Genomic DNA, 25,816 nt, shown 5'->3' on the forward strand with positions numbered 1-25,816 from the left:
CCATCACAACCACCACCGTCCCAACACCCCAGCCGATCACTACCACCCATCACAACCACCACCGTCCCAACACCCCACCACAACTCAATCAATCACCAGCCTGAGCCCACAATGTCACTCTCTAGGTTTCTTTTAGCTGGTGACTCAAATATTGTACTCTGTTCATGTGACTGAATTAGACTCTCTCATTGATTAATACATTTTGTTTGAATAATTCAAAAGTTAATGACATAATTCAAATCTTAAAGGTAGGTTAGTCGACTTGGGCAAACGCGTCGCCCGGAAGGTTTTCGATGGCCAATACTCCTATAGTGAGCCGAGAATGTGTCCCGCGCGTGACGTCACTCCACCCACATGAGGCCCACCCCCCTCATTAATATTCATGAGTTGGTGGATTATTACTTACGCAGAGGAAGGTCGATCTGAATTAAATAATTTATTACGCAAAGTCGCTTCAAATATGACGTTTCTTTACAGAAAGTGACGGTAAAAAACAAATATACGCAGAAATCACGACGTTTCGGAGGCAACACAAGTCTCCGTCATCAGGTGGGACCGTCACAGCCAGATTAGCTAATCTGGCTGTGACGGTCCCACCTGATGACGGAGACTTGTGTTGCCTCCGAAACGTCGTGATTTTTGTTTTTATTTTATTTTACTTTCTACGTGACTTTACCGAAAAAAAACCTAAGAAGATGATTCCTTGCAGTCACGAAAGCTTCAAATCTAGAAATATACGCAGCACTGCTGCATTCGTACGTGACGTCACTGCCAAAGAGCCCCCCCCCTCTTCATTAATATTCATGCCCGCGCACTCCACATGCCGCACCCCTCCCCTCATTAATAAACAGCGGGTGACGTCACTCCACATGGCACACCCCCCCCCCCCCGCTCATTAATAATCATGAGCTGAGCAATTTTTCTTTGGAATATTTCATGTTGACATCAATATACACCCGTCCCGGGACGGGCAAAAGGCTCGTGGTAAATAATAGAGACGGAGCGGCAGCGAAGGAATGGAACGCGCCTTAAGAGGACGCGTCCGCCGTGGAGATGGTGTTTTGTTGGATTTTTTTCATCGCAAGATCACGCGATAGAGCGACGTCTTAGAGGTGGCCTTCATCCAGCGGTGGGTCGATCATGGCTATGGTTGCCACCTTTTCTCGCCCGGAGATATGTCTCAGTCAGCCTACTCGGCCCATCGAAACACTGCAGAATACAGACATGCGTACAACACAATTATATCAGATGGTCTGTACCACATCAATTCCTGCTACTTAAGCTCAGATGCCAATTCCAGAATTGTCCGCGTCAAACCTGGACAGGTGGCAACCCGAATCATGGCGGACGATTCGTTCATCGGGCCTGCAGCTGTATCGTATTACACATTCACATACTCAGGGTCATCGTTTGGACGTATTTATTTCTTGAGGCCGTGGGCCATCGTCCAGTGTAACGACTGATGTGCACCTATTGGATCCCTTGTTGGAGGCAAGGTCCGTCCGTCTGTCGATTTGTCTCCCACGTGTCACTATCAGCTGCGCTTGTCAATACAACAACAACCGTAACCGCTTGAGGCTCTGGCCACCTCATCGTGCGCCGTGGACTTTCAGAAATCAACACTCCAAGGGTGTGGGCCGGGACGGTTCATCGGTATTAGTTTCACCATCAGCCATTATCAAGATACTGCTGGATGAAGACCTCTCCAAGCTACCCACCATCTCTCACAATCCCAATGGCCCTTCATCGCGCGATTTGTTGTAAAGAAGGGGGCATTTCCTGAAATGCCCCCTTCTCCCTCGTCACACGGCGTCACAAAAAGTCAGACCCCCCTCAAATATGACGTCACAAAGCTCTGCCCCCCCCCCCCCAAAACCATATTTCCATTTTGAAAATAAAACATGCTTCAAATCACTTTAAACTATTGTCATTGTAGTGCCTATTTAATGTGGCGCTGCACTCTGATGTTGTAGGAGAAAACACTTATTAAAAAGGAGGCGTTGGAAAGCTGAAATTTAGCATAAAATTCACTTGAAAATATTCAACGTCTTACTAAAACTGCAGATTTTCAGAATATTATATTGAAATGATCTTATAATTATAAAATATTAAAAGTTATTATAACTATAAAAAAAACTATAACTATAAAAAAAATAGTTGGTAGTAGAACGAAGCAAAATGGAGAATACAATTATAACAATCACATATTCATTTCACAGAATGAAAAGCCCTGGTAGAATCATTAAAATAAAAATGTTTAATAACAATCATTAATTTTTTTTACAAAATGTATGTTTCTCCATTCTCCCATGGAGAAGCAAAATGCTCCTTCATGGAATAAATAAAAGGTTACCTTCGTAAATTTAAATAATCAAATAGTTAATAATGAAAATTAATCAAAAGTAGCGTTATAACAGTTCTATTTAATTCATATTTATTTAAAGTTGCGCATTTTGATGTGAAGTCACATTTCTCAAACCCCCTCGTCACACATCGTCACAAATGTCTGACCCCCCTCCCCCCCTAGGTGCGTGACGTCATTTATGGACGGCCCCATAAAGGTTTTTAGGCTAGATTTCGCAAATATACATCTGCTATTTCGAATCTGTACACGAAAAACTTGGAAGCAAAAGCACGAGCTTCAAGTACATTAAACCCTCGTTGGTTTGGATATGTGGATGCAACATTGTCTTGCCACACTGTGAGTATGCATGTTCTTGGGGCTTTCGGTAAAGTCTCGATAATAATTTGTCTACATTGGCCTTCAAATGAGTTAGATCGTCCGGCGGTGGACTATCTGTTTGCTTCAACACATTAATATTATTAATCCGTAATCTTTATGCGTGGATTAAATATCGGCCGTTCTTTCGGATTCGGGGCGGGGGGGGGGGGTGCGTCAGGCGAACGTACGCAGGTAGGGGGGGGGTGTAAAAAGTCCGCGTATACCAACAGAATTTTTTGCGTACCTACTCAATGGATGGCCCCTTATCTAGTAAAATAAATAAAATATAGTCGTTTAAAAATAGCTAAGATTGCACTATATTCTTGGTTCTTTCGGTAAAGTCACGTAGAAAGGAAACAATAAAATAATAAAAATATAAAACAATACAATTCTCTTGAGAATGTTTTAAATAATAAAAATATAAAACAATACATTTCTCTTGAGAATTTTTAAATAATAAAAATATAAAACAATAAAATTACATTGAGGATTTTATTGTTTTATATTTATATTATTTTATTGTTTCCCTTCTACGTGACTTTACCGAAAGAACCAAGAATATGAATCCCTGCAGTCACGAAAGCTTTAAATCAAAATGTAAGATTGCACTGTCCACGTGGGCCAGCAGATGGCGGTGCGGGCCCACGTGGCGACGTCTCGCTCCACGTGTTTGCCATTCCACAGCCAACCTGGCATCTCTTCCTCACTGTACAGAGGGGCTCTCCGGTAGTCGTAGTCGTCGTGTCGGGCCGGCGGGCGCCTGGTGAATGATCCTAGCTGGGTCCTCGTGGCAATCGAAGACAATTGAGGCATCACGGTTTGAGCTCCGAGGCGGAGAGGCTCTGAACGGCGGGCATTGACAGAGCAATGAAGGCGGTGGTGCAGCGAGTGGCGGCTGCAAGTGTGTCTGGTGAGTGAGACTGTCACTGGGCAGTGTGTTTGGTGAGTGAGACGACGACTGCCTCCAGTATTTGCGAGCAAAGTTTATCCACACATAGAGGAGAGAGAGAGAGCTTGTGATCTCGGGTGAGCCCTCAACCCTACCCCGGACATTGAGTCGATGCTCACAGTTCAACGCTGGCTCAGCCAGGTGGAGCTGCAGTATTGGAAAGGCGAATAATGGGCAATGTTTACGCAGGAAACATGTCAAGGCGCAGCCCTGCAATTACTTTCTCACGCCGCTGCTGGCAGTCGGACCTCTACAGTGAGAGGCTCGAGGGAGCCACTCCAGATGGTGTTTGTGACCCACTCTTCCGTGCCGCTTGGACATCTGGGATGGAAGAGGGGGGAGTGCCCACACTCTCGCCCCACCATTGTGGTTGTGGATAGGAGCCTGGTGGTATTTAAACACATTCCTGCGGAGGGAGCTGGTAGGAACGTTGGGTTGCTCGGTCAATGGCCAGGGTCAACGGCGGCGTGGTGTATTCCACAAATATGCCCGACTGTGAGGGCGGGCACAAGCCGGCGTGAGTAGGTTAAACGTTGAGTTTTATATGAGCACCACGGGGTGACCAGCCTCTCCCCACCCAGCCCCTCCCCACCCTCCCCTCTCCACCCAGCCCGACCCCTCCCATTTTTTGATTCACGACGGACGGACGGACACAATAATCCCCTGTGGGCTGGTGGAACCAGGTGGTTCCTACCAGTATAAACGTCCCCACGCAGCGGCAGATCGAAGAGGGGAACCACGGCTCCAGCCATTGCCCCTCCATGTGCCCGGTAGAGACCGCGCGCGTAGCAGCAGCAGCAGCACCCCGATGTTTGGTCAGCTCCGCCAGCCGCTGCGAGCCACTTGTGTTGCGCTGTTGAGCGAAGCAGGATATATTAATTACAGTTTTTGCCAGTGAGATGCAAGTAAACCTAAGTGCGAGGAATAATAACACCGCTTTAAATGTCAAGCCGCCACCTTTGATAACAACTATGCAGAACTCCGTATGCATCACTATACGGGCGAATCCATTCATTGATACTTCGTACAGGAAACAAATATACAATTTATTTAAAAGCCTCGACATGCCTTCAGTCGAGCTCAATACACTTACTAAAACATGTTTTTTTGCTCCAAAAGTTGATGAACTTACAGCCATGATTTCACACCATGCAGGCAATCTGTTGAGAAAGAGGCGGTCCGTTTAGACATCGGTGGGGTGGCTACACATGGATCACCCCCCCCCCGTGTATCATCGCTCACACGAACGTGGTTACGTTGCTTATTTCCTCTCGGGGAGCTGGGGCGAGGAATGGGATTTTGCGCTCAGATTGTAAATGTTGTGGATTTGCTCTCCAACACACCGGTGTGCTGTACTAGTGACGAATTGGCACGTTCTGTTCTCGTGACAAACCTTACTAATTGGCTGTGTCGGGTGGTGGCAGGTTTAACGACACATTTTTTTACGCGATCTAACCCCCCCCAAAAAAACCCCTACATTATGGATGAAATTGGTCGCAAAAACCTACTACTGCGTGCTTCCAGAGGGTCGGTGACTCGATCACTGAGCAACATTTGGATTCTAGATTTGAAATTTTCGTGACTGCAAGGATTCATACTCTGTTTTTTTCGCTAAAGACACGTAGGTAATTAGTCTGCATCAGCAGCAGGCCATGCTTTCCCACCTGATGACGGACGCTTGTGTTGCGCCTGAAACGTCGTGATTTCATTTAGTTGTTTTCATTGTATTTTTTACCTACGTGACTTTACCGAAAACACATTTGGATTGACAACCCGCTCGCCTGGAAGTTGACCACCGTCCACAGCACCACTTGGAAGGACACTCGATGTAATGTGGCCAACTACATCACGAAGTTGTAGTAGTCCACCTGAAGACGGAAGCTTGTGTTGCCTCCGAAACGTCGTGATCTTTATTTTATTTTTATTTTACTTTTATTAATTTAAATGTCTTACCTACGTGCCTTTACCGAAAAAACCTAAGAATATACATCACGAAGCTGAGTTTAGTGCGCGTCGGACAGCTCAGTCGCGTGGATTGTGCACCAGCGACAATTCCGAGTGGTCTGTGACCACTCACCACAGGACCACTTTTGATGAAGTTGACGAGTTATAATTGCTCCAGCGGTGACTCGTACCGTGACACGCTTGGGCGCGAGACGCCTGCTGTGTTTGAGCGAGAACGCTCTTTTCTTTCACGTCCAGTGACATCACCTCCCTCTGTCGACGGGATACTCAATTTCGATGTGACGATTCGACCTTTAGGGGAGCAAATAAAAAAACCAGTTAAACTTCATAAAGATGTGGCATAGTTAAAGTTGGGGTTTTTTTTGGCAGACTCTGTGGTTGGTGTGCCAGTGGATTATGTAAAACGAAAGCGTTACAATTAAGCAAGAATTGTAATTTCGCTGCAAGTATGTGAAAAAATACGACTACATGAATTCGTTTTTTTGTCGGGGCATCTATATGCCACTGGATTTCAAATCACTGCATAAATGGAGAAAAGCATTTTGGAAGCATGGGAAAGGAAGAATTATTTTCTTTCAAATTCTTCTCGGAGCTGGAGCGGCTGAGGAGCTGGCAGCCGCAAAGACGAAGCGTGGCTGCGGCGTTGGTGGGAATGAAGATATTTTATAGACGGTCATGGGCAGAGGAGATGGGGGAGATCTTTAATGTGCACTTTAACAAGAGAGGGGTGTGTTCCTGGCCAAAAGGTGGCAACAGATTGGAAGGAGCAATTTCCCATTGAGTGAGGTCGACTGCAGACTGATGGAGGCCTTAACATCTGTAGTGGAGAGCGCATGGACCCTAATGGATGAGAGGGGAGCGTTAGGCATGCGCCAGTCCACGTAGCATCATGAAAAGGGCGAGGCAATCTTTGAGTTGATTTGGTATTGACTGGGGAGACAATGGCGTGTCCATTCTGCACATTCCCATGCTGTGTCGTGGTACTGTCGATGTGCTGTGGTGATTTTCTAATTGGCTAGATAATGAATTCCTCGTAACTTGCAACCGTTCGTCAAGCCACTGCCGAATGAAGCCTTGCTCCATGTTTTTTCAACCACGGGGATTGTTTGACCGTACTTCACCAGTTCGGCTTGGTCAATCAGGGCCCTGGACCGCTTCAGATATCACTTGTTACTGACGTCAGCCGATGCTCGGAATCATGACCCTGTGTTGGCGCGGTTTATAGCGGAGTGCGTTAACCACTGCACCACCTTGGACGACAGCGGCTGTGAATGCCGAGCCACTTTGCACAGACTCGACTTACGAAAGCCCGACTTAAGAACGGCCGTAACTTACGAAGCAGCTTCCACGAAGTATTAAAACAAAATTGACTTTATTTTGTTCAGAGGAGCGATCCTGCACAAGATGTAACGAGTTTAACGATGCTTCCCGTTTTGTTGAACCGTCACATGTTTCATAACCGTATGGGCATTTAAATACAGTGCATTGCTGTGTTTCCGACTTACGAACCGTTCGACTTACCAACGCCTCTCAGGAACGAATTGAGTTCGTAAGCCGAGGACTGCCCGTGAAGTCGTTTTGGCGAGGATCTATGAAAGTGCGCAGCCTCCTGTCAACTTTAAATGAAACTGACAATTCACAAGCTTTGCCTATTTTCTGCCAGTATCGTAACTATAATTCAACGCTTGCAATGTTGCTTTTTCAAATTGGGATTTTTTTTTATTGAGCTGAACTATCCAATTAAGTACGCGATTACTCGCTCCATCATCAGGTCCGATTATTTGGCGAACCGGGCAACATGAGAAACACTGCCGTTGGGGGGGAAAAAAAGTTTCGCCTCTGTTTCCACGTGTGCCGCTGGACGGGAGGTTATCGGCGAGGCTTGGTGACATCATTGACATCGTCATCAACCGCGTCTCGCTGGGCCTGCAGGATGCGAGGGTGGCTGCCATTTTATAAGGGCCCCAATAAGCTATGACAATTAAACGTTTTAGTCGATTCATTTAATTATTTGACAGATTGTTCTAGATTCTAGATTTGAGCCACCTGAATCTCAGACCCTCGGGTTCCGGCTTTAGCATTGCTTGAACCCATCCACCTGTAGGGAAGAAATCGTGAATGCGCGGTTGTGTTTGACCTACATGTGGTTGTTTTATCAGCACTTGATGCCGCGTGGCTGTTGACATGTCTAAAGGGTACAGATTCGTCTGCATTTGCATTTCATTTCTACCCGCCACACTTTTTCTGACATGCAGAATGTTATTGATCGTACTTTTTTGGATTCGCTTCTTTTTTTTCATCTCAAGTTTCGCTTGAGGGCGGGCAATAGCATTTACGAAGAGTTTGCCCAGAATGTTTCTAGTTTTCTTTTGGCCAGGTCGCATTCGACGACAGTTTTTATTCGTGGAGCACCGAGTACCTTGTTATCGCCCTTCAGCTTCTGCCGGTCGAGTTTTCAGGCAAACCAAGGCACGGCTGGCAGGTGGCTCGTCGTAGTCGCGCTCCATGTAAGCGAGGACGAGCGCCGACGGACGCGGATGCGGCGGACAATTTGGAGATGCTCGCGCTTACTCGACGTTCGCTGTGTGTGCAGTCGCTGGAGAGCAAGTGAGCTCCATCGGAAGAGGACTTTGCGTGCTGCTGGGGATTTCCCGCGACGACACGGAGAGGGAGATCGACTTCATGTGAGACGCGCAACACCGCCGCCGCGGTTCGCTTACGGGGAGCCGCGACCCCCGCGTCCGGAACGTCCTCGTTTTCGTGGTGCCATTACGCGTGCGTGTACGGGCCGCCCCCGTTTTTTGTCAATCCGCTGCTGGATGAGGGCCGTGCCCTGTTTGTCCGAGAGATAGTTTGACGCACGCCTCACCAGGTTCATAGGGCAGTGCTCTAAGCAGGGCCAGCCATGGGGGGTGGGGGGGGTGCTGGGCCTGGGGAAAATCCCACTATGTGGGCCCCCCCTTCGCCTTCAGAATAAACCGGACGTATTACGTCTGACACCACCGTGACGTCGCAGCGTGTGGCCCCCCAAAGCGTGGGGCCCGGGGCAGTCGGCCCGATTCGCCGTGTACCTTAGTGACAGTTCCAGGCACTCTGCTACCGCTCATCCCAAAAAGCCTCCAGATACATACAGGGCAGCATTTACAAAATATGCTCGGGACGTTGTTTTGTGCATTTGTCCTCGTTTCTCAAGTTAAAAGTTAAAGGTGCAGCTCTCATACCTGTCAAGCCTGTTATCAGTGCCGACCTTATTACAGACCAATTTAGACCTTGTTGGTCACCTCGTCACCCTATAAACCTAAACGTTCATCCTACAAGGGAGAAAAAAAATAATAGACAAAAAAAATTGCTATATTGAAACGGCTGGACCTGAAAACGTAATTTCCTTGTACAAGAAAGGCCTCCACTAGAGGGAGCTCTCGGAGGGGGGTGGCAGCTGGTTGATTTTTCCGAAACAACCAGATGTCTTAAAAGAGGTGAGAGTACCCACACTTTACCCCACCGTACGCGACCTGCCCTTCCACTCGCTGCGGTGAACCCGTTTATTCGCTGCTGGGATGAACGGAGGCGTGGGGATTAAGAAACTTGCCTCCGTCGTTTCAACTGGCCCGTCACGGGGAGATCGAACCACCACCGGCGAACTTAAAAAGTTGCCAGTCCAGTGATTTCCACGTTACCGTACGGCGGCTCGCGGTTTAAACGGTGATCCGTTCACGTCTCCCGGCCGTGTGCCACGTACACGACGCGCGGGGGGGGGGTAGGGGGGGGGTGACCCCTAAACCCCTAAACCCCTAAACCCCTAAACTCCTAAGACGCCCTCCGTGCCGGCACGACGGGTCGGCCTTTGCCCGTTTGCGCGGCGCAGGGTGCGCAAGATCCTGGGCCTGCGCGTGTTTGAGGGCGCGGACGGCCGCCCGTGGAGCTCCAGCGTGGCGGAGGCGCGGGGCGAGGTGCTGTGCGTCAGTCAGTTCACGCTGCAGGCCGTGCTCAAGGGCAACAAGCCCGACTTCCACCTCGCCATGGCGGGCGAGCGCGCCGAGCCCTTCTACCACCTCTTCCTGGAGCGCCTGCGCAGCGCGTACAGCCCGGAGCTCGTCAAAGGTGGGTGGGGTGCGGGGTCGGGGGGTCACGCTCGGAGCGGCCGTCGCTCCCGTGTGGTACGGCGATCCCTCGCCTACCGAGCCGGTTTGGTTCGTGGAAAATTCCGCGGTCGGCTGGTACAGGGGCCTATGCTTATAACTCGAGAAGCAAAGGTAGTGGATTGACTTTGGCTTACGATGATGATTGATAGTGCATCGATTAAAGTCAGTTACTTTGCTCTCGATGCAACCTTCCAATTTCAGGCCTACGAAGCGATTATTTTCAGTTCATGCATTTTCAGTTCATGTCATAAAATATATATTTTTTATCCTCATAGTTAATGGAACAAGGTAATCAATACAACATAGGCAGGGACTAACAGTCCACAGCAGGCAGCACAAATGTTAAAGACACGACAAATCAAAACCTGCGACCTCTACATTACAAACATGACAGCACAGTTATGATTGATGGGTGACCCCGATTTGCGAAAATCCTTCTAAATGCAGGAGCAGGTGGGAGCGTTTTGCTTCTCACTTCACTCCGAGCCAACTCGCGGCATTGCACCGGATTGGAGCGATTCCTGCACAGCAGAGAGAGACGCGAGAGGTCACGCGACAGGTCACATGATCATTCTGAAGACATTCGAGGAGCGTAGGAAACGCAGAGCAATCCACGAGAACGAGCAAAGTGGGTCACGGTGAACGGAGAGAAGCAGCCACACTTAGTAGTTGTTGTTGATCAGTGGAGAGGTCAGCGTAGACGTTACATTGAACAGAGTTGTGAAAGCCGTTGGGAGACGGATAATTGGAGCCGTGGGAGAGAGGGCGAGATGACTCAATTAAGTATTTGTGTTTTTTGTATCGAGCGAGAGGAGTGCGTGGTGTGTACGTGTTGGGTGAGAGGGCTGCCGAACACACCAGGTGCCTTGTTAACCCGTGGCAGTGTTTTATGAGCAGCAAAATAAGTGAGGGGGTTGATGACGTTACGCTGCGTGGTACGATGCGGTGTGATGCCAGTGGCCGGAGTAGGCAGGCCCTGAGTAACCGGGCGGTGTCGACAAGGATGGAAGAATATTGTTGTGCTGGGGTAATGGAAGCGATGGCGTTATGAGACCACGGACTGGAGAATGCTGAGCAGCAGCGGTAGGCAACGAGAGGAGGGCCAGGTGGCTGTACTGTTGATGGAGATCAAAAGAGACCAGAATTATTGACGGGTTTGTTTTTTCCTTTTAAAAAAGTAACAACGGTATTGCAATAGTTCTGGTGATTACATCAGCTGGGTTTTGAGGCTAACGGAGAGAGTGCATTGTACGGAAGAAGGATTTTAGGTTACAGGCCCCAGAAGATATTAGTGAGGAGGTAAACACAGATGTGGCCAAAGAAAGGTGATTGATGAGATTTGGCATGGGATTTACAAACGGAATCGACTTGCATTTTGAACGTGGATTTCAATCCACTTGGAGTATTTTAAGGATCACAAATGTAGAATTAAGTTGGAAAAAATAATCCATGCGGTTTTAGATAGAAATTAAAAGTCAAGGATTGTGCATTTGGTGGAGGTGAACTAATAGTTTGTGAGAGAGAAGTGATATCAAGCAATTAAATAAGTTGTGAATTTGAAATCGCACACAACGAGGCATAAGCGAGCGAGGGAACGTCGATGTTGAGAACGAGGAGGCTCGGTGAATAGTTGTGGCAATGCACTTCCAAATTATTCTTTTTATCGTGAGATGAAGTTAAGTTCAAATTTGGATATGTGACTTTTTTTTATTATGCTCGTATGGTGACAAACAAATAATATTGGCTCCAATCTACAAACCAAAAAACCTCCCAGCGTGTTATCAGGCCTCGTGCCTCGAATTTGCGGAAGCTGAAATGTGTGGTTTCTCAATAACAAAAAACCTCCTAAACCAATGCACGCAATTCCCCCCCCCCCCCCCCCCGATCAAAATATTATCACGGATATGCTTGCAATATTTATGCGGTCTGCGTTTGCAATGGAGAATTTGTCTTGGCAAGCTCACCACCTGCTGGGATTATAACTTTCGTGACTCAAGTAAAGCGGGACGATTGATCGGCAAATCATTCCGAGTGGCGACGTTTTTTGCTCTTGTCGGTGACTCGGTGCCCCTTTAGAAGCGGGACACCCCCCACGCGCAACTGGACGTGGATTCATCTTCTTTGTCACATCTTCTATCCACAATGTCTTTGTTGGTTATTCTACCCAGTCTTGTCACAATTATTCCGTGCTTTCATGACCAACAACAGCATTATTGTGAATCTTCTGTGTCATGCTGAAGCAGTGGAGTATAAATGTTTGGTGTAGACTAGTATGTGTAAACTATAAACTAATATGCGTGCCGCAGTGGCAAGATGTTAACTACCTCGCCTGGTATACAGGAGGTCGTGGGTTTTATCCCGACCCGGACGCCTGCTGCTGTATATTGGGAGTTTTCACGTCTCTCACTCTCCCCTTGGTAGTGTGGATTTTTCTCCGGGTCCTTCGGTTTTTCCCTCCATATTTAGAAACATGCGTTTAGAGTATTTGGCTGCGTTAAATTTCCGCACCATCAGCCACTTCGTTGAGCTATCATTTGTGATAACCAGGTCTCTTCTGAAAAAGAGTCATACAGCTCGGTGGGCCTTACCCAGTGTGTGACCCATAACGTGCCACTCTTAGCACCGGGCTTTCGTGTAGTAATGCAGACACGTAATATGCATACATGTATGCGTGCATAAATATGCACAACTTACGCTGTATGTATGTAAGCCACTTGTATGTACGCTTTGCACATGCACAATTTGGTGTTCGTATGATTCTCAGTTGTGTGTGTCTGTGCATGCACCGGGGAGCGGTAGTGTAGTGGTTAGCGTGCTGCGCTATGAACCTGGCCATCCGGGTTCGATTCCCGCTAACGGCCAACACCGGTGACGATTATCTGAACTGGTCCCGGGCCTCCCCTAGGTCGACTCAGCTTCAAAATTGATACCTGGTGCGATGTGTAAACACCGCCACTGGGGAGACAAAGGCGGCTGAGCGTGGTGCTGGCCACCCACCCCCTCGTGTGCCGTGCCGGCCTTCATAGGTGTTCGCGAACAGCACCTGCCCCAACAGTCTGTTACAGGCTACACGGGGGACCTTTGTCTCGGTGCGAGAGAGAGCGGCTGTAGCTGAATTTACTTAAAGAAGTTTGGAGCTTGCAGAATGGCAAGCACGCCTTTATTTGCATGCAGCATACATTACCGCGTACTTCGGATTCACGTATGCGCATCGCCATAAAATATGCAACGTGGGGCAATGCCGCTGGGGCAGGCCTGTCTTTTGGAGGGTTAAGGAGAGGGGGGCTTGGCGAGTTGTGAATTTTCTGCCACACCTTGCAAGCGGAAGGAACAACCCCGGATGACCTGATAAATAATGTGATGTTCCTCGGAGGGTCTTCTGCGCAGGCCCCACCGCGCGGTCGCGATCGCAGCCCGTCGCTTGTGGACCAATTTCACGCATTGTCCGCTGCCTGACCCTGGCAATTGTGGACCGTCTCTCCGCGCAGAAGGCTAACGTGCGGAGGGACGCGGTCCACAGGTACTGGCAGCTTTGAGTGAATAACAGGAAATGTTTTGGCCGTAGTTTCTCACGAATGCATCTGTCGCTCGGCCAAAGGGAGACAGAGTGATGGCTTTGCACCGCTACATAAATTTGGCCCCACGTCCGTAAAATGTGAGGGATGCCGATGCGGTGGAATGACTCCCACGCCGCGCTCTCGTGATGCACCAGTTGAAACGACGGCGCACGTTTCTGGATGTCGCTGCACTGCCCACGCAAGGCCCCTGGCGACCTGCTTGTGCTTGGTGATTCGCCATGCATGCACCGACCAGCCTTAACCCAGATCTGACGAGATCGTGTGCACGCACGACTTGGCCATGGTGTTTTTGTTGTACGTGCTTTATGATTTGATATCCTCTTAAGCCTTTTGCCCAATTTCGGCGTGTATAACACCGCCGTACCTTCGCGGAATCTTAAGAGATATTTTGCACGTATATATTGCGTGAAGATACGAAGGGGCTTTGTCTTTTGAGAGTCTTCGTGGCGGCAATCTGCCTCCCTGCTGCCTCCCCCGCTTCTCATACGTGGTTCCTCCTCCTCCTTGTGCCTCTGAGTCGCCCTCCCCTCCCTCTCTCTCCGTGCACGACAGCGATGAGCGAACACTGTGTGGCGGTGGTGGCAGTGCCATTCTACAAGTTGGCATTGCGCTATTATTTTTATTGTTATGGGCATTGTTGTAAAGTAAAGTGCCCTTGAATGGTCTGCATTATGAGCACTTTACAAAAGCAAACTTTGTCTTCGTGTTCCCTAAACTGGGGACTGGCGAAGCTTTTGAGAAATAACGTGAGTGCCGTCATGTAACCCACTCAAAATGGCGTCGTAGAAATCTGTCGCCTACACTCCGCAATAAACCACGGCCGATAGATTTGAGCGGTTTCCCCCCTTGGGCAATGTGTCTGCTGATAAGTAGCAGAATGTATACGTAGATGGCAGGCGATACGGAGTGTGTGGGCAACGGACCGAGCATGTTGTGATTCCGAGCAGAGTTTTTCTTACCTCAAAACAAGGAAATAAGCACGAATTAACCTTTCGTGCGGATGGAATTAAAATAATAATACGAATTTTAAGATGTAGAATATTAATATTCTGCGCTTATTACGTAGTTAAGTGATTTAACAAAACACCCCTAGAGTGTTAAAACGTGAAATTGAATGGCGGAACTATTAACCTGCCCCCAATTTTTAGCTAATCCAAGCCATTAAGTAGCTCTAATTTATACGTTTATAAATTCACTGTTTAACTGTACCCTGTTATTTATTTCCGAGTATCACTGCGGGTGTCGCAACCATGACAACGTGCCGCATTCACAGGAGGAGGCCTTCGTGTGCTGCCGTGGGGGTCAACATTTTGCCAAATGCGAAAATTCGCCTCCAATGTTACTCGTGGTACCCACTACGCACTCTCATAAAAAGTGGGCTCTCGTGTAATTCAATGTATTACTAAGTGATTCAATGTATCGCTTAGATAAAAGAAACACAGTTCAACCCTGGCCACATTGCTTTGACGTTACATGGTCACATTTATTCCATGCTTTCTTGAATTAACGACCAACAAAAGCATTATTGTGAATCGTTCACTCCCCGCATCATTCATCGTTCACTCCCCGCATCGTTCATCATTCACTCCCCCGTGTCGTTCACTCCCCGCGTCGTTCATCGTTCACTCTCCGCGTCGTTCACTCCCCGCGTCATTCATCATTCACTCCCTCATGTCGTTCACTCCCCGCGTCGTTCATCGTTCACTCTCCGCGTCGATCACTCCCCGCGTCGTTCATCGTTCACTCCCCACGTCATTCATCATTCACTCCCCCGTGTCGTTCACTCCCCGCGTCGTTCATCGTTCACTCTCCGCGTCGTTCACTCCCCGTGTCGTTCATCGTTCACTCCCCCGCGTCGTTCATCATTCACTCCCCCGCGTCGTTCACTCTCCGCGTCGTTCATCATTCACTCTCCGCGTCGTTCACTCTCACCGTCGTTCACTCTCTGAGTTGTTCATCGTTCACTCTCCGTCTGATAGTGAGGAGCCACCATCAGATGGAATTTGAAGATATCTTGCGCCCGTCTCCCTCGCCGGCGAATGAATTGGCATCACGGAGGAGCCTGGTTGCTCATCCCTTTGCATTTAATGCCCGGCAGGCGCCGTACAAAGACACAATTCTGAAGCGTCTGCGGCGGCGCGGTTACTCTCACGCCTCGCCTCTTTCGCCGGGGAGTGATCCGGAGATAGTTGAACCGATAAAATGCGGGCAGCATCACCGGCTCGTCTGGTAATATCAAATTTATATGGAAATCGATCCGTGCTTGGGGTTCTTGGATCAGAACGCTTCACTACGAGGATCCTGACACGTACCGTGTGGTTTGCAGCGCTGCGGCGCGGTCTGAACGCTGGCAGGCCGCAGCTGCCAGGTGGAGACGCGCGAAGGGAATTCACAGAAAAGATTAATCTGTTTTCAAGCGAATATACAAAAAATGATTGTATTTTTATGAACATGCATGTTGAACTTCTTTCGCACCGTACGTAGCCGACCGTGCTAACCACAGGTGCCGGGGTTTGCCTGTCGTTGATTGACGGGAGTTTCACTTCCAGCGAACGCCGCGGCCGCCTCCGCTCCGGTGACTTCTGCGCTTCTGCTTTTCGCTGTCCACGCAACGCGGTCAGTTGAACGTCGTCGTCTGCTTTCGTGGTTCTCTGTTTTCACTCTCTACTTTCACGGTGCGACTTTTGCTGCGACGTCATTTCGCTTTAAAACACGTTCTCCGTTTAGTTGGAGTGCACCGAATTTGCTCGTATTAACTATTCGGCGCAATACTAAATAGCTTAATTAGGAATACTGGGAAATGGAATTATGAGCTAGACATCATTTATCATGCATCTTATTAAATAAACCTTCACCTTTCCCTCTGTCTCCCCCTCCCTCCTTATGCTCTGTCTCTTTGTTTCTGTCTCTCTGTCTCCCTCTGTTTTTCGATATCTCTTTGTCTCGCTCTGTCTCTCTTTGTTTTCCTCTCTGACTTGTTGTGTCTGTCGATGTCTGCACGTTTCTGTGTGATTCTCTGACACCTGTCCCCCCCACCGTCTCCATCTCTCTCTCTCACTGCCGCCTCCTTTAGTCCTCGTTACTCCAGCTTTCGTTGACTTCGCTGGAATAACCGCGAAGTCAATTGGCGCAGAATCAAAGCCTCCACTTTTGCAGCACAACCTCAGGACGTTGCATAAGGCTGGAGAGCCGTTTGTGGGTCGTGTTGATCGCGAAGATAACGTGGCGTGGACGTGCTGTGAATCCGTTCGCTCTGAAACGGGGCCATTCGCCCGACACGCCAGCCAAATGTTTCTTGGTGTAAAACAGTGCGATGACGACAAGCGGGATGCGTGCGCGCACGTCAAACATCTTTCGCACTGTACGTAGCCAACTGCGTGAATCGGTGGTGCGGGATGAGCTTCCCGCTTCTCCGTCATAAAGCTGCGCCGTGTTGTTCCCCTTCCCCAACCCGCGCTGACCGGCGTGGTGAAGTATGGTCGAACAGTCCACGCGACCGACGCGGCGTTGGGTGGCCTTCATCCAGCAGTGGAATGGCTACGGGCCGTACAGTGCATTACGGGGCAGCGCTGTCAAGCGCAGGGATGAGCAAGGGGCATTGCTGGACTGTGCCCACGGAGGCCGCGGTCGGTGTGGATCCACGTGACTTACGGCGTGTGTGTGTGTGTGCGTGTGTGTGCGTGCGTGTGTGTGTGTGCGTGCGTGCGTGTGTGTGTGCGTGCGTGTGTGTGTGTGTGCGTGTGTGTGCGTGCGTGTGTGTGTGTGCGTGCGTGTGTGTGTGTGTGTGCGTGCGTGTGTGCGTGTGCGTGCGTGCGTGCGTGTGCGTGCGTGCGTGCGTGTGTGTGTGCGTGCGTGCGTGCGTGCGTGTGTGTGTGCGTGCGTGTGTGTGTGCGTGCGTGCGTGTGTGCGTGCGTGCGTGCGTGTGTGTGTGCGTGCGTGTGTGTGTGCGTGCGTGTGTGTGTGCGTGCGTGTGTGTGTGTGCGGAGCGGCAGTGTAGCGGTTAGCGCTACGCTGCACTACGAACTTGGCGACCCAGTTTCCATTCCCGCTCACGGCCAACACCGGTGACGTTTATCTTAACCGGTCCTGTGCCTCCCCTAGGTCGACTCAGCCTCAAATGAGTACCTGGTGCGGTGTGCAATCATCGCCACTCGGGAGACAAAGTCGGCCGGGCGTGGTGCTGGCCACCCACCCCCTCGTGTGCCACGGTGCCGGCCTTCATAGGTGCTACTCGCTCACAGCACTCGCCCCAACATTCTGCTAAGGCTACACGGGGGTGGTGGGGTGTCTTTGTCTTTGTGTGTGTCGCAGATGGCAAGTTTGGAGCACTCATGCGTGTGCACATTGAGAACGATGGCCCAGTCACCATCCAGATCGAGTCGCCTCTGCCCTGTGCCGACCCCAAGCAGGTGAATGCAACGCCGCTCGTCGATCTGTTCGACTTCGTGATGCGATGCCGAGGGTTGTTGCCGGTGCTTTGCTTTTTAAAGTTGCGAAGACAGCGGTGTCGGAAAGAGCCTGCTTTTATGCTTGTTAAATGATTTTAACAGCAGGGCACACGGGAGTCAACGGACTACACAAGGTATGGCTGCTACGGGCTATAAACTCCGCACGGGGTCATTTTAATAAATGTATTTAAAGCCACTCAACACAAAATCAAAGGCATGTTTTTACACGACCACAAGAAACCAGCCATGTACCAGCGACACTTATCAATTCTTTGCGGCTTACCAGCTGAGTAATAAGGAGCGGTGGTCCGATGGAGCGCTGGGGGTTGTGGTGGAGGGTTGTGGAGAAGCCTTTGCTGCTGGGCAAAGTGAATGGGGAAAAAGCAACAGACTGAAGATGAACATGGGGTGTTTAAAACTCGGCCGAGAGGTGAGCCGACCAGAGTTACAGCGCGGCCCAAGTCACGGAGGGATGAAGCGGCCTCACCGTCGAAGCGGGGTCAGAGTGGGAACTCCCCTCTGGTTGATGAAGCCGTGACTCGTCAGGCCCCTGCAAGGTGGCGCACCGCGTGCAAGTTGAACTCAGTGTTGCGAGCTCAAGCGTGCGTTGCAGCTAAATCGGGATGGGGATGATTGAGAGTCATCCTGCTCGGTGTGAACATGTATACGTTCCGGTGACATTTGCCGTGTCTTTCCGCCGCAGCTGCCGAGCTGACGTCAATTACGTGCTAACGCCGCCTCCCCCCGCACTGCGCCGACCCACGTCGCTTGCGTTGAAACACCTTATGAGCGCCGGCCTTGCTTTGCCTCGGCGGAACTCGAAAGCAAGTTCGCAGCGTTGAATGTCGGCACAAGTGGAGGAGATTACGAAGTTCATGGCTTTCGTATTCATCGTATTCGTGTTCACTCTTGTAACGGGTTAAGGCACAGAAGTCAATCGTGCCTGCAAAAGCAGGTCCCGTTTGCCGCGTTCGATTTATTCGGGGCCATGGCTCGCTCTGCTGATCCCTAACGCTTGCCTTAAACAAATAATTGACCTTGCAAAGGGAGTAGTTCAAAATTGTGTCGTGCAGATATTTGGGCCGCTTCTCTTACGAGCCCTTCCCCTTTCTTTGTCTTGACCTCTCCTATTGCCCTGCAGTAAACCTCTAACTCATTTGGCTCGGATCGACACGGAAATTGACAATCTGTGAGCGTGCACAACGCCGGAGCACTTCTCCTCTCTCCCATCAGCCGCTGCTGCTCTGGATAATATTGATAAGAATGTCAACATTTGTAATATCCGGTGCAGAATAAATGTTGCAAAAGCAGAGCGGCGCTCCGTTCACGCCAGAGCTACCCACGCCCGGGATTAACGATGGGCGTCGTGCCACGTACCCCGGCGTCTAATCCGGGCGTTCCTTTCGCCGTGGCTGCCCGACAACAACTTTGACCAATCCGTGATGGTGGCCATCTCTCGCAGCTCGCATCCACGCTACCAACGAGCCGGGGCCGAGCCAGCTCGGTGCGGCTCGGGAGGCGCCCGGTTGTCTTTCCGCCGCAGCTGCTGAGCCGTGCCGCTGACGTCGATTACGCGCCAACGCTGCCTCCTCCCTTGCTTTGCCTCGAGCCAGATTCAGATGTCTCGTGAGGCCATCTTAGCACTCCACGGAAAACGACGGGAATTGCCCATGCCATGTGGGGGCCCCTGCACTGCCTCGGCTCCGGTATGCCAGTGGATGAAGGTTCAAATCAACCGAGCCGGCGTTTGGGCCGCCGCCCCTTACGGAGCAACGCAGCGAGTTGGGGACTCTTGCAACGCGTTGAGGTCACCGGGCAGCACTGGGGATATCGGGGCGCTGAGTCGGCAAACCGTGAGATTCTGGGTCGGAGTCGGTTAGCCGTCTGCGATTTAAACCGAGTTCTCAAACGTTGCGAGGGGTCTCAGCTCGATTGATAAATGACTGTGCGAAGAAAAGCGTTTTGTTTAATTTTATTTTTACATAATTTTCGACTGCCGTATGACAAACTTATCTTCGTCGTGGCGTGCGCAGAAAAGTGCAGCGCTTTTCCCTCGTGGCCATTTCCACCGTCCGCCTGCGTGTGGATGCGTCTCTGAGGGGTGCGGATGTTGACACCGGCTTCTTGGCCCTGTCGGAGCACGCTACACCACAGCATCGATACGAGTCGGTCGTCTGTGGTTCGCTGTGTAAGACTACAGGCCTCCATGCTGGTTAGAATATTTGGCCGCTGTAAATTTCCACGTGATAAGCCACTTCGTCGGGCTATCGTTTGTGGTCCGGTTCGCTTCTGAAATGAGAGCGGTATTGCACGGTGGGTCTTACCCAGTAAAATAAAAAATAGTTTTAGTTTTGTGAACACTAGATTCTCAGTCCCAACAGAGGACATCCCATGGCAACCCGAGGTGGACATCTCACAGAGGAAGAAGCAAAGGTGTTTGCAGTAGTGATGGAGAAGATGATGATGATGGTAGCTGCGTAGGCACTCTGCGATGGCTCCTGTGAGCAGAGCTGCGGTCGTTGTTGTTGCAGGTTCAGCAGCATTGGACATTGAATGCCAGCGTGGGAACCACGTGAAAGTGATGGCAATGTTTGGGCAAGGGGAAGCATTACAAATGAACCGAGATCATTCCATCATAACGAGGTTGTTTTTGCGCACATATGCAAAGAATTTGAAAAAATAAAGGCGACATAACAATGGTGTTCAGTATCGAGAGAGAAGTCAGAGGGAGAAGTTGAAGAAAACACGAATTCCGGTGATGAGAACATCCTCATTTGACCATATGAAGTGTGAGCAGTCAGTCCGCTGTCCAGATGGCTGTGGTCCATGAAACCGCATTGGCGGCGGTGGCTGTGCACGTGGCCGGCACTCCGGCACTGCGGAGGCTGCGAGGGTTGTTGGATCCACGTGGGGTGGACATCGAGGTGCCGTACCCTGGCTCGCCAGGAGAGGGCAGCACAGCAAATGGACTCATCGCCATCCGTTTCCTTTTTGCACGGGGATAGAGCGTTGCTCCCTTACGCACGTGGGTGCTCCGGTTTCTTCCCACACGCATAAACGCTCGTCATTGGATTGCTGAAACCATCTTAAAGTAAGAACCCTCTTCAAGAAACGTCCAGTGACTCGGTGTGGCTTTCCTGGGTAGATAAATACAAATGTTACATAAAAGTCAGATGCTGGCCATCAGGTTTAAATGGCCTTGGTATTTTCAAAATAGATCATCTTGATGGAATCTCAGAAATGGTTCTGTGATGTCTCCTTCAGCGGGCTTGCTGTCTGCAATATTTCCATGCACTGCTCTCCGTAAGCAACGTTTTCTCTACGCAAACTCTTTCCGCTGCCTCTTAACAGTCGCGCTAGCTACAGAGCCGTCTCTAACCATTCCTTCGTGGGCGAGGTTGTTGAGAAGGCGGCCGCAGTGCAACTGGAGGATCGCTTGCTATCCGCGGTGCTCAAAGACGCACCCCCGTCAGGATTTCAGAAGAGAAGTGGTTCTAAGACAGCTCTAGTTTGAGTTCTGAGCGATAACCCTAACAGTGAGAGGTCAGAAGCAGAGGTCGCAACTGGGTACCCGATACCCGTACCCTACCCGATACCCGGCTACCCGTACCCGGCCAGTTACGGGTACCCGTTTGCGACCCTGGTGCGGCCGTGTACGGGTACGGGTAGGCCGTGAGTCACTGGTGATTAACCGTTTGTCACTCATTTCGGGTAGGGTACGGGTAGGGAACGGGTACCCGTACGTGGCCGGGTACGGGTACAGGTACCCATTTGCGACCCTGGTGCGGCCGGGTACGGGTAAGGAATCAAAACCCGTTTGCGACCTCTGGTCAGAAGAGCGCTACATCTTGGTTCTGCTTTGCGTCTGTGCAGCGTGTGGCACGGTGGACGTGGCTTGTCTACCGCAGTGCATGTGGCTCATCTGTGGATTGTCTGCAATAGGCTCCACACGTCGCTTACAGGAAGGTGCCAGTGTGTGGGGAGTCTGGGGCTTGTTCCTCAGGCTGGTTCCCTCTACCACTGGGTAGGGTGCTGCAGGGTTGCATCCCATTACCCATGCTGTTTGCAGTGTATCTGCTACCTTTGGGAGAATAAGGTGGTATGGACTGAGTGTTCACTGCTACACAGATGGTACTCGTTAGAATAAGGTGGTATGGACTGAGTGTTCACTGCTACACAGATGGTACTCGTTAGAATAAGGTGGTATGGACTGAGTTCACACTGCTACACAGATGGTACTCGTTAGAATAAGGTGGTATGGACTGAGTGTTCACTGATACACAGATGGTACTTGTTAGAATAAGGTGGTATGGACTGAGTTCACACTGCTACATAGATGGTACTTGTTAGAATAAGGTGGTATGGACTGAGTGTTCACTGCTACACAGATGGTACTCGTTAGAATAAGGTGGTATGGACTGAGTGCTCACTGATACACAGATGGTACTTGTTAGAATAAGGTGGTATGGACTGAGTGCTCACTGCTACACAGATGGTACTCGTTAGAATAAGGTGGTATGGACTGAGTGCTCACTGATACACAGATGGTACTTGTTAGAATAAGGTGGTATGGACTGAGTGCTCACTGATACACAGTTGGTACTCGTTAGAATAAGGTGGTATGGACTGAGTGTTCACTGATACACAGATGGTACTTGTTAGATACATTTTTTAATGAAATTCTGTGTTCAAGTGTTTTTTCTAAGTTCCCATTTTTACATAAATGCATTACATTGATTGATTTATATTATACATTGGAACGTTCTGAGTTCAACAGAAATGTGTTTTCGAGAACCAGGCATTATTATTTCCTCTGCAATATATTTCAGCCATGAGCTTGTAACAGCTTTGTAGCCTTCCCCAGGGATGGCAAGATCTCTTTCCGTAGCAGCTCTGCTTTTAATGCACCCTTATTTTAACCCACCCTTGGGCAATCATTTGAATCGCACGACCAATCGCCCTGGAAAATAAATTACTTGCAGGCTTCATTAAAATTGTCGCAATTCATTTACTTGCGACACGCTGAGAGCGTCTTCAGATAATAATGTGCGTGTCGGCACGGGGCGCGAAAACCAACGGTGCCAAAACGATCAAGGTAATAAATTGTCCTTTGAAGCAAAATATCAAAATAAAAATTGAGATGGTCATGAATCGAAAAAAAAACACACACAATCAACCCCCTAGCTGGTGCAACATTTGCTCCTCACTCAAACTTGTAAGCGGGCTCACATCACGGAAAGCCTCACATCACAGCACCCCTCGAGAGAGCGACCGGTGACTCACGTCTTACCCGCAGGTTGTCACGGTGACAAGATGTTAACTGACTCGCCTGGTGTGCAGGAGGTCGTGGGTTCGATCCCGACCCTGGCGTTTGTACACTTGGAGTTTGCGTGTCTCTCTCCCTCCTCGTGGCCGTGTGGATTTTACTTCGGGTCCTCTGGTTTCCCCCCCCCCATGGTTGGAATTAACGTCACGCGTTTAGGTTGATTTGGCTGCTATGAATGTCAACGCGATGAGAAGCCACGTTGTTGAGCTATCCTTTGAGATAGCCAGGTCGCTTCTGAAAAAAAATCTCGATAGCTCAGTGGGCCTTACCTGGCGAAATAAAAAAAAATGGTTTAAGAGTTCAGTTTAGTCTCCCGCGTGCCCCCGTGCCCCCGTGCCCCTGTGTCCCCCGCGTCGCCACGCTGCGCCAGGTGAACTTCTTGCCCATGGCAACACAAGCAGCAGCGGCTGCCATGCTGCTGCCCTCAGCATTTTGTAATTCCCGAACCCTTGCTGCCGACTTTCACTCAAATGCAATCGAGATCGCCACCATTTATTTATTGTTTAGGGTTAACCATACCGTGGCCTTATGTAAACACACCCATGTGCAGTATATGCACCACTTTGTCTGATGTATGTTTTAAGGGCTTAATTTTACGATAAACAATTCATTCCTTATTTTAACGTAACAAGAGTATACTTAATACCTACTCCCCGATGTCATGGTGACTTGATTTAGTTTTGCTTGTAATTCACATTGTGTTCTTTGGACGCTGAAATGGCGTTAGACATCGTACTGCTGGTCCCACCTGCTGCGACGTATCGTTGGGGCGACACGGCCACGAACACAAATGCGACTGAAAAGTGCGCACAGCAGCTTGGAGGGGCACGCACGTTGGGCATTGCAGTGAGAGGCCAGACAAGGGGAACCCGTGGATTAGAGAACGTGCGAAGCTTATTCAAGTCGTTACTGGAAGTAGGTGACCTGCGGAGGACACGTCATCGCGGGAAGGGATGCTGGTGGCTGATGGACACCGATAATGACGAGTGGCTGCCAAGGAAAGCAACGTGCGTGGGAAGCGATCACCGGTTTAACGGAGCGTCGGAATCGGCCCATTGCCAGGTGGCCGATTATTTTGCAGGATCGTGAGAGATGGACAGTGGCTTCGGGATGCCTTCATCCATCAGCGGGTTGACCATGGTTGATGAAGATGAACACTTTCAGGAAGAAGTTGATGCCTGAAAGATATATATATATTTTAAAAAGGTAGATCTGTCTCAATTGAGGTGCGGTTGATAATGTTATTAATCTGAACTCCCGAATGCAACTTGTTTCGGTGTTGGTTTTAGCCACTGTAAGGGAGGGGAAGTAGTCCATTCCAACTTATTCATTGGTATTCATTTGCAATGGAATGCACAAAAAAAGCATCCCATTGCTGGAGGCTAATTTAATTCTAAAACAACATCAGCAATTGCATTCTCATCAGCGTGTTTCTGTTTTATTCAAATAATTTCCATATTGTCTAAACAGAATACAAACCGAAGCATATATAATTCATTCCTCTTGGTAAAATAAATTTGATTTATGTGCTGATATATAAACTGCATTATTTTCATGGACCTTCTCGGCCTCCCATTATGCAGTGTGATGAAACTAAATCTATTATTATTATGTACATTAAAATGTTTTGGTGTGGTGCTGGAGTGGTTAGCACACTGGGCTACAAACCTGGCAACCCCAGTTCGATTCCCGCTCACAGGGAACAACAGTGACGAATACCTGAACCGGTCACGGGCCTCCCTTAGGTCGACTCAGCCGCAAATGAGTACCTGGTGCGATGTGTAAACATCGCCACTGGGGAGACAAAGGCGATCGAGCGCGGTGCTAGCTACCCCCACCCACTCATGTACCGTACCGGCGTTCGTAGGTCCTGGGGGATATTTGTCTGTCTTTGATAGCGGTTAACAGACTTTACTTTGAAGCCAGTTACCCGAGTTTAATTCCGAGCACGGCTGACATCGGTGGCAATCGATATCTGATCTAGTTCTGGACCTCCCATTCACCAACCAGCATGCTGGAGTATGGTCAAGCAAACTCATGCGTAGGGAGGCCTTCATCCAGCAGTGGATTGATCGTGACTGAGCGTGTTGCTTGTCTACCAGAGGTCGCAAACGGGTTTTGATTCCATACCCGTACCCGTACCCGGCCGCACCAGGGTCGCAAATGGGTAACCGTACCCCTACCCGAAATGAGTGACAAACGGTTACTCACCAGTGACTCACGGCCTACCCGTACCCGGCCGCACCAGGGTCGCAAACGGGTACCCGTACCCGTACCCGGCCGGGTAGCCGGGTATCGGGTAGGGTAGGGGTATCGGGTACCCCGTTGCGACCTCTGTTTGATCCTTGCACTGCGCACGTGCGGGCAACTTGTGTGCTTCTTCACTGCTGTCGGTAACAACGACAGCGGCAGCAGGGTCACTTTCACCTGAGCACGAAGCAAATTTGGACAGTCAAAAAGCACACGGCCAAAACCCGGTGTTCATTTTGTAGCATTTTCAGTTGTAGTCATCGTCTCAGTCTCGTCAACCGAGGCAGGAACGCAGTCACATGGCGTCTCATCTCAGTTTCTAAATGTTGGTGCGAGGAGCAGGCAATGTGTGACCCCCTTTCGTCAGTACTATTGGGTCAGCCAATCGGTGAACCAGGTAATTCTTTTGATATGCATATTCTGTCTCGCAAATTAC

General features: G+C 49.8%; 1 protein-coding gene across 5 annotated transcripts in view; it reads left to right on the forward strand.

Moving 5' to 3' along the window:
* The first annotated feature begins 3,356 nt into the window (after positions 1-3,356).
* The window catches only part of DTD1 (D-aminoacyl-tRNA deacylase 1), an 89,310-nt gene continuing 66,850 nt past the window's right edge, over positions 3,357-25,816 (forward strand). The window contains exons 1-4 of one of the 5 annotated variants that reach the window (XM_078609933.1): positions 3,357-3,632; positions 8,230-8,320; positions 9,502-9,737; positions 17,668-17,765. In XM_078609933.1, coding sequence (XP_078466059.1) covers positions 3,590-3,632; positions 8,230-8,320; positions 9,502-9,737; positions 17,668-17,765 — 468 coding nt within the window. In that variant the 5' untranslated portion in view covers positions 3,357-3,589. The remainder of the gene's footprint in view (positions 3,633-8,229; positions 8,321-9,501; positions 9,738-17,667; positions 17,766-25,816) is intronic. The other 4 variants (XM_078609936.1, XM_078609937.1, XM_078609935.1 and 1 more) reach the window with 4 other exon arrangements.

This window comes from Lampetra planeri, chromosome 33 (assembly GCF_965212315.1).
Source record: "Lampetra planeri chromosome 33, kcLamPlan1.2.h2, whole genome shotgun sequence".
NCBI lineage: Eukaryota > Metazoa > Chordata > Hyperoartia > Petromyzontiformes > Petromyzontidae > Lampetra > Lampetra planeri.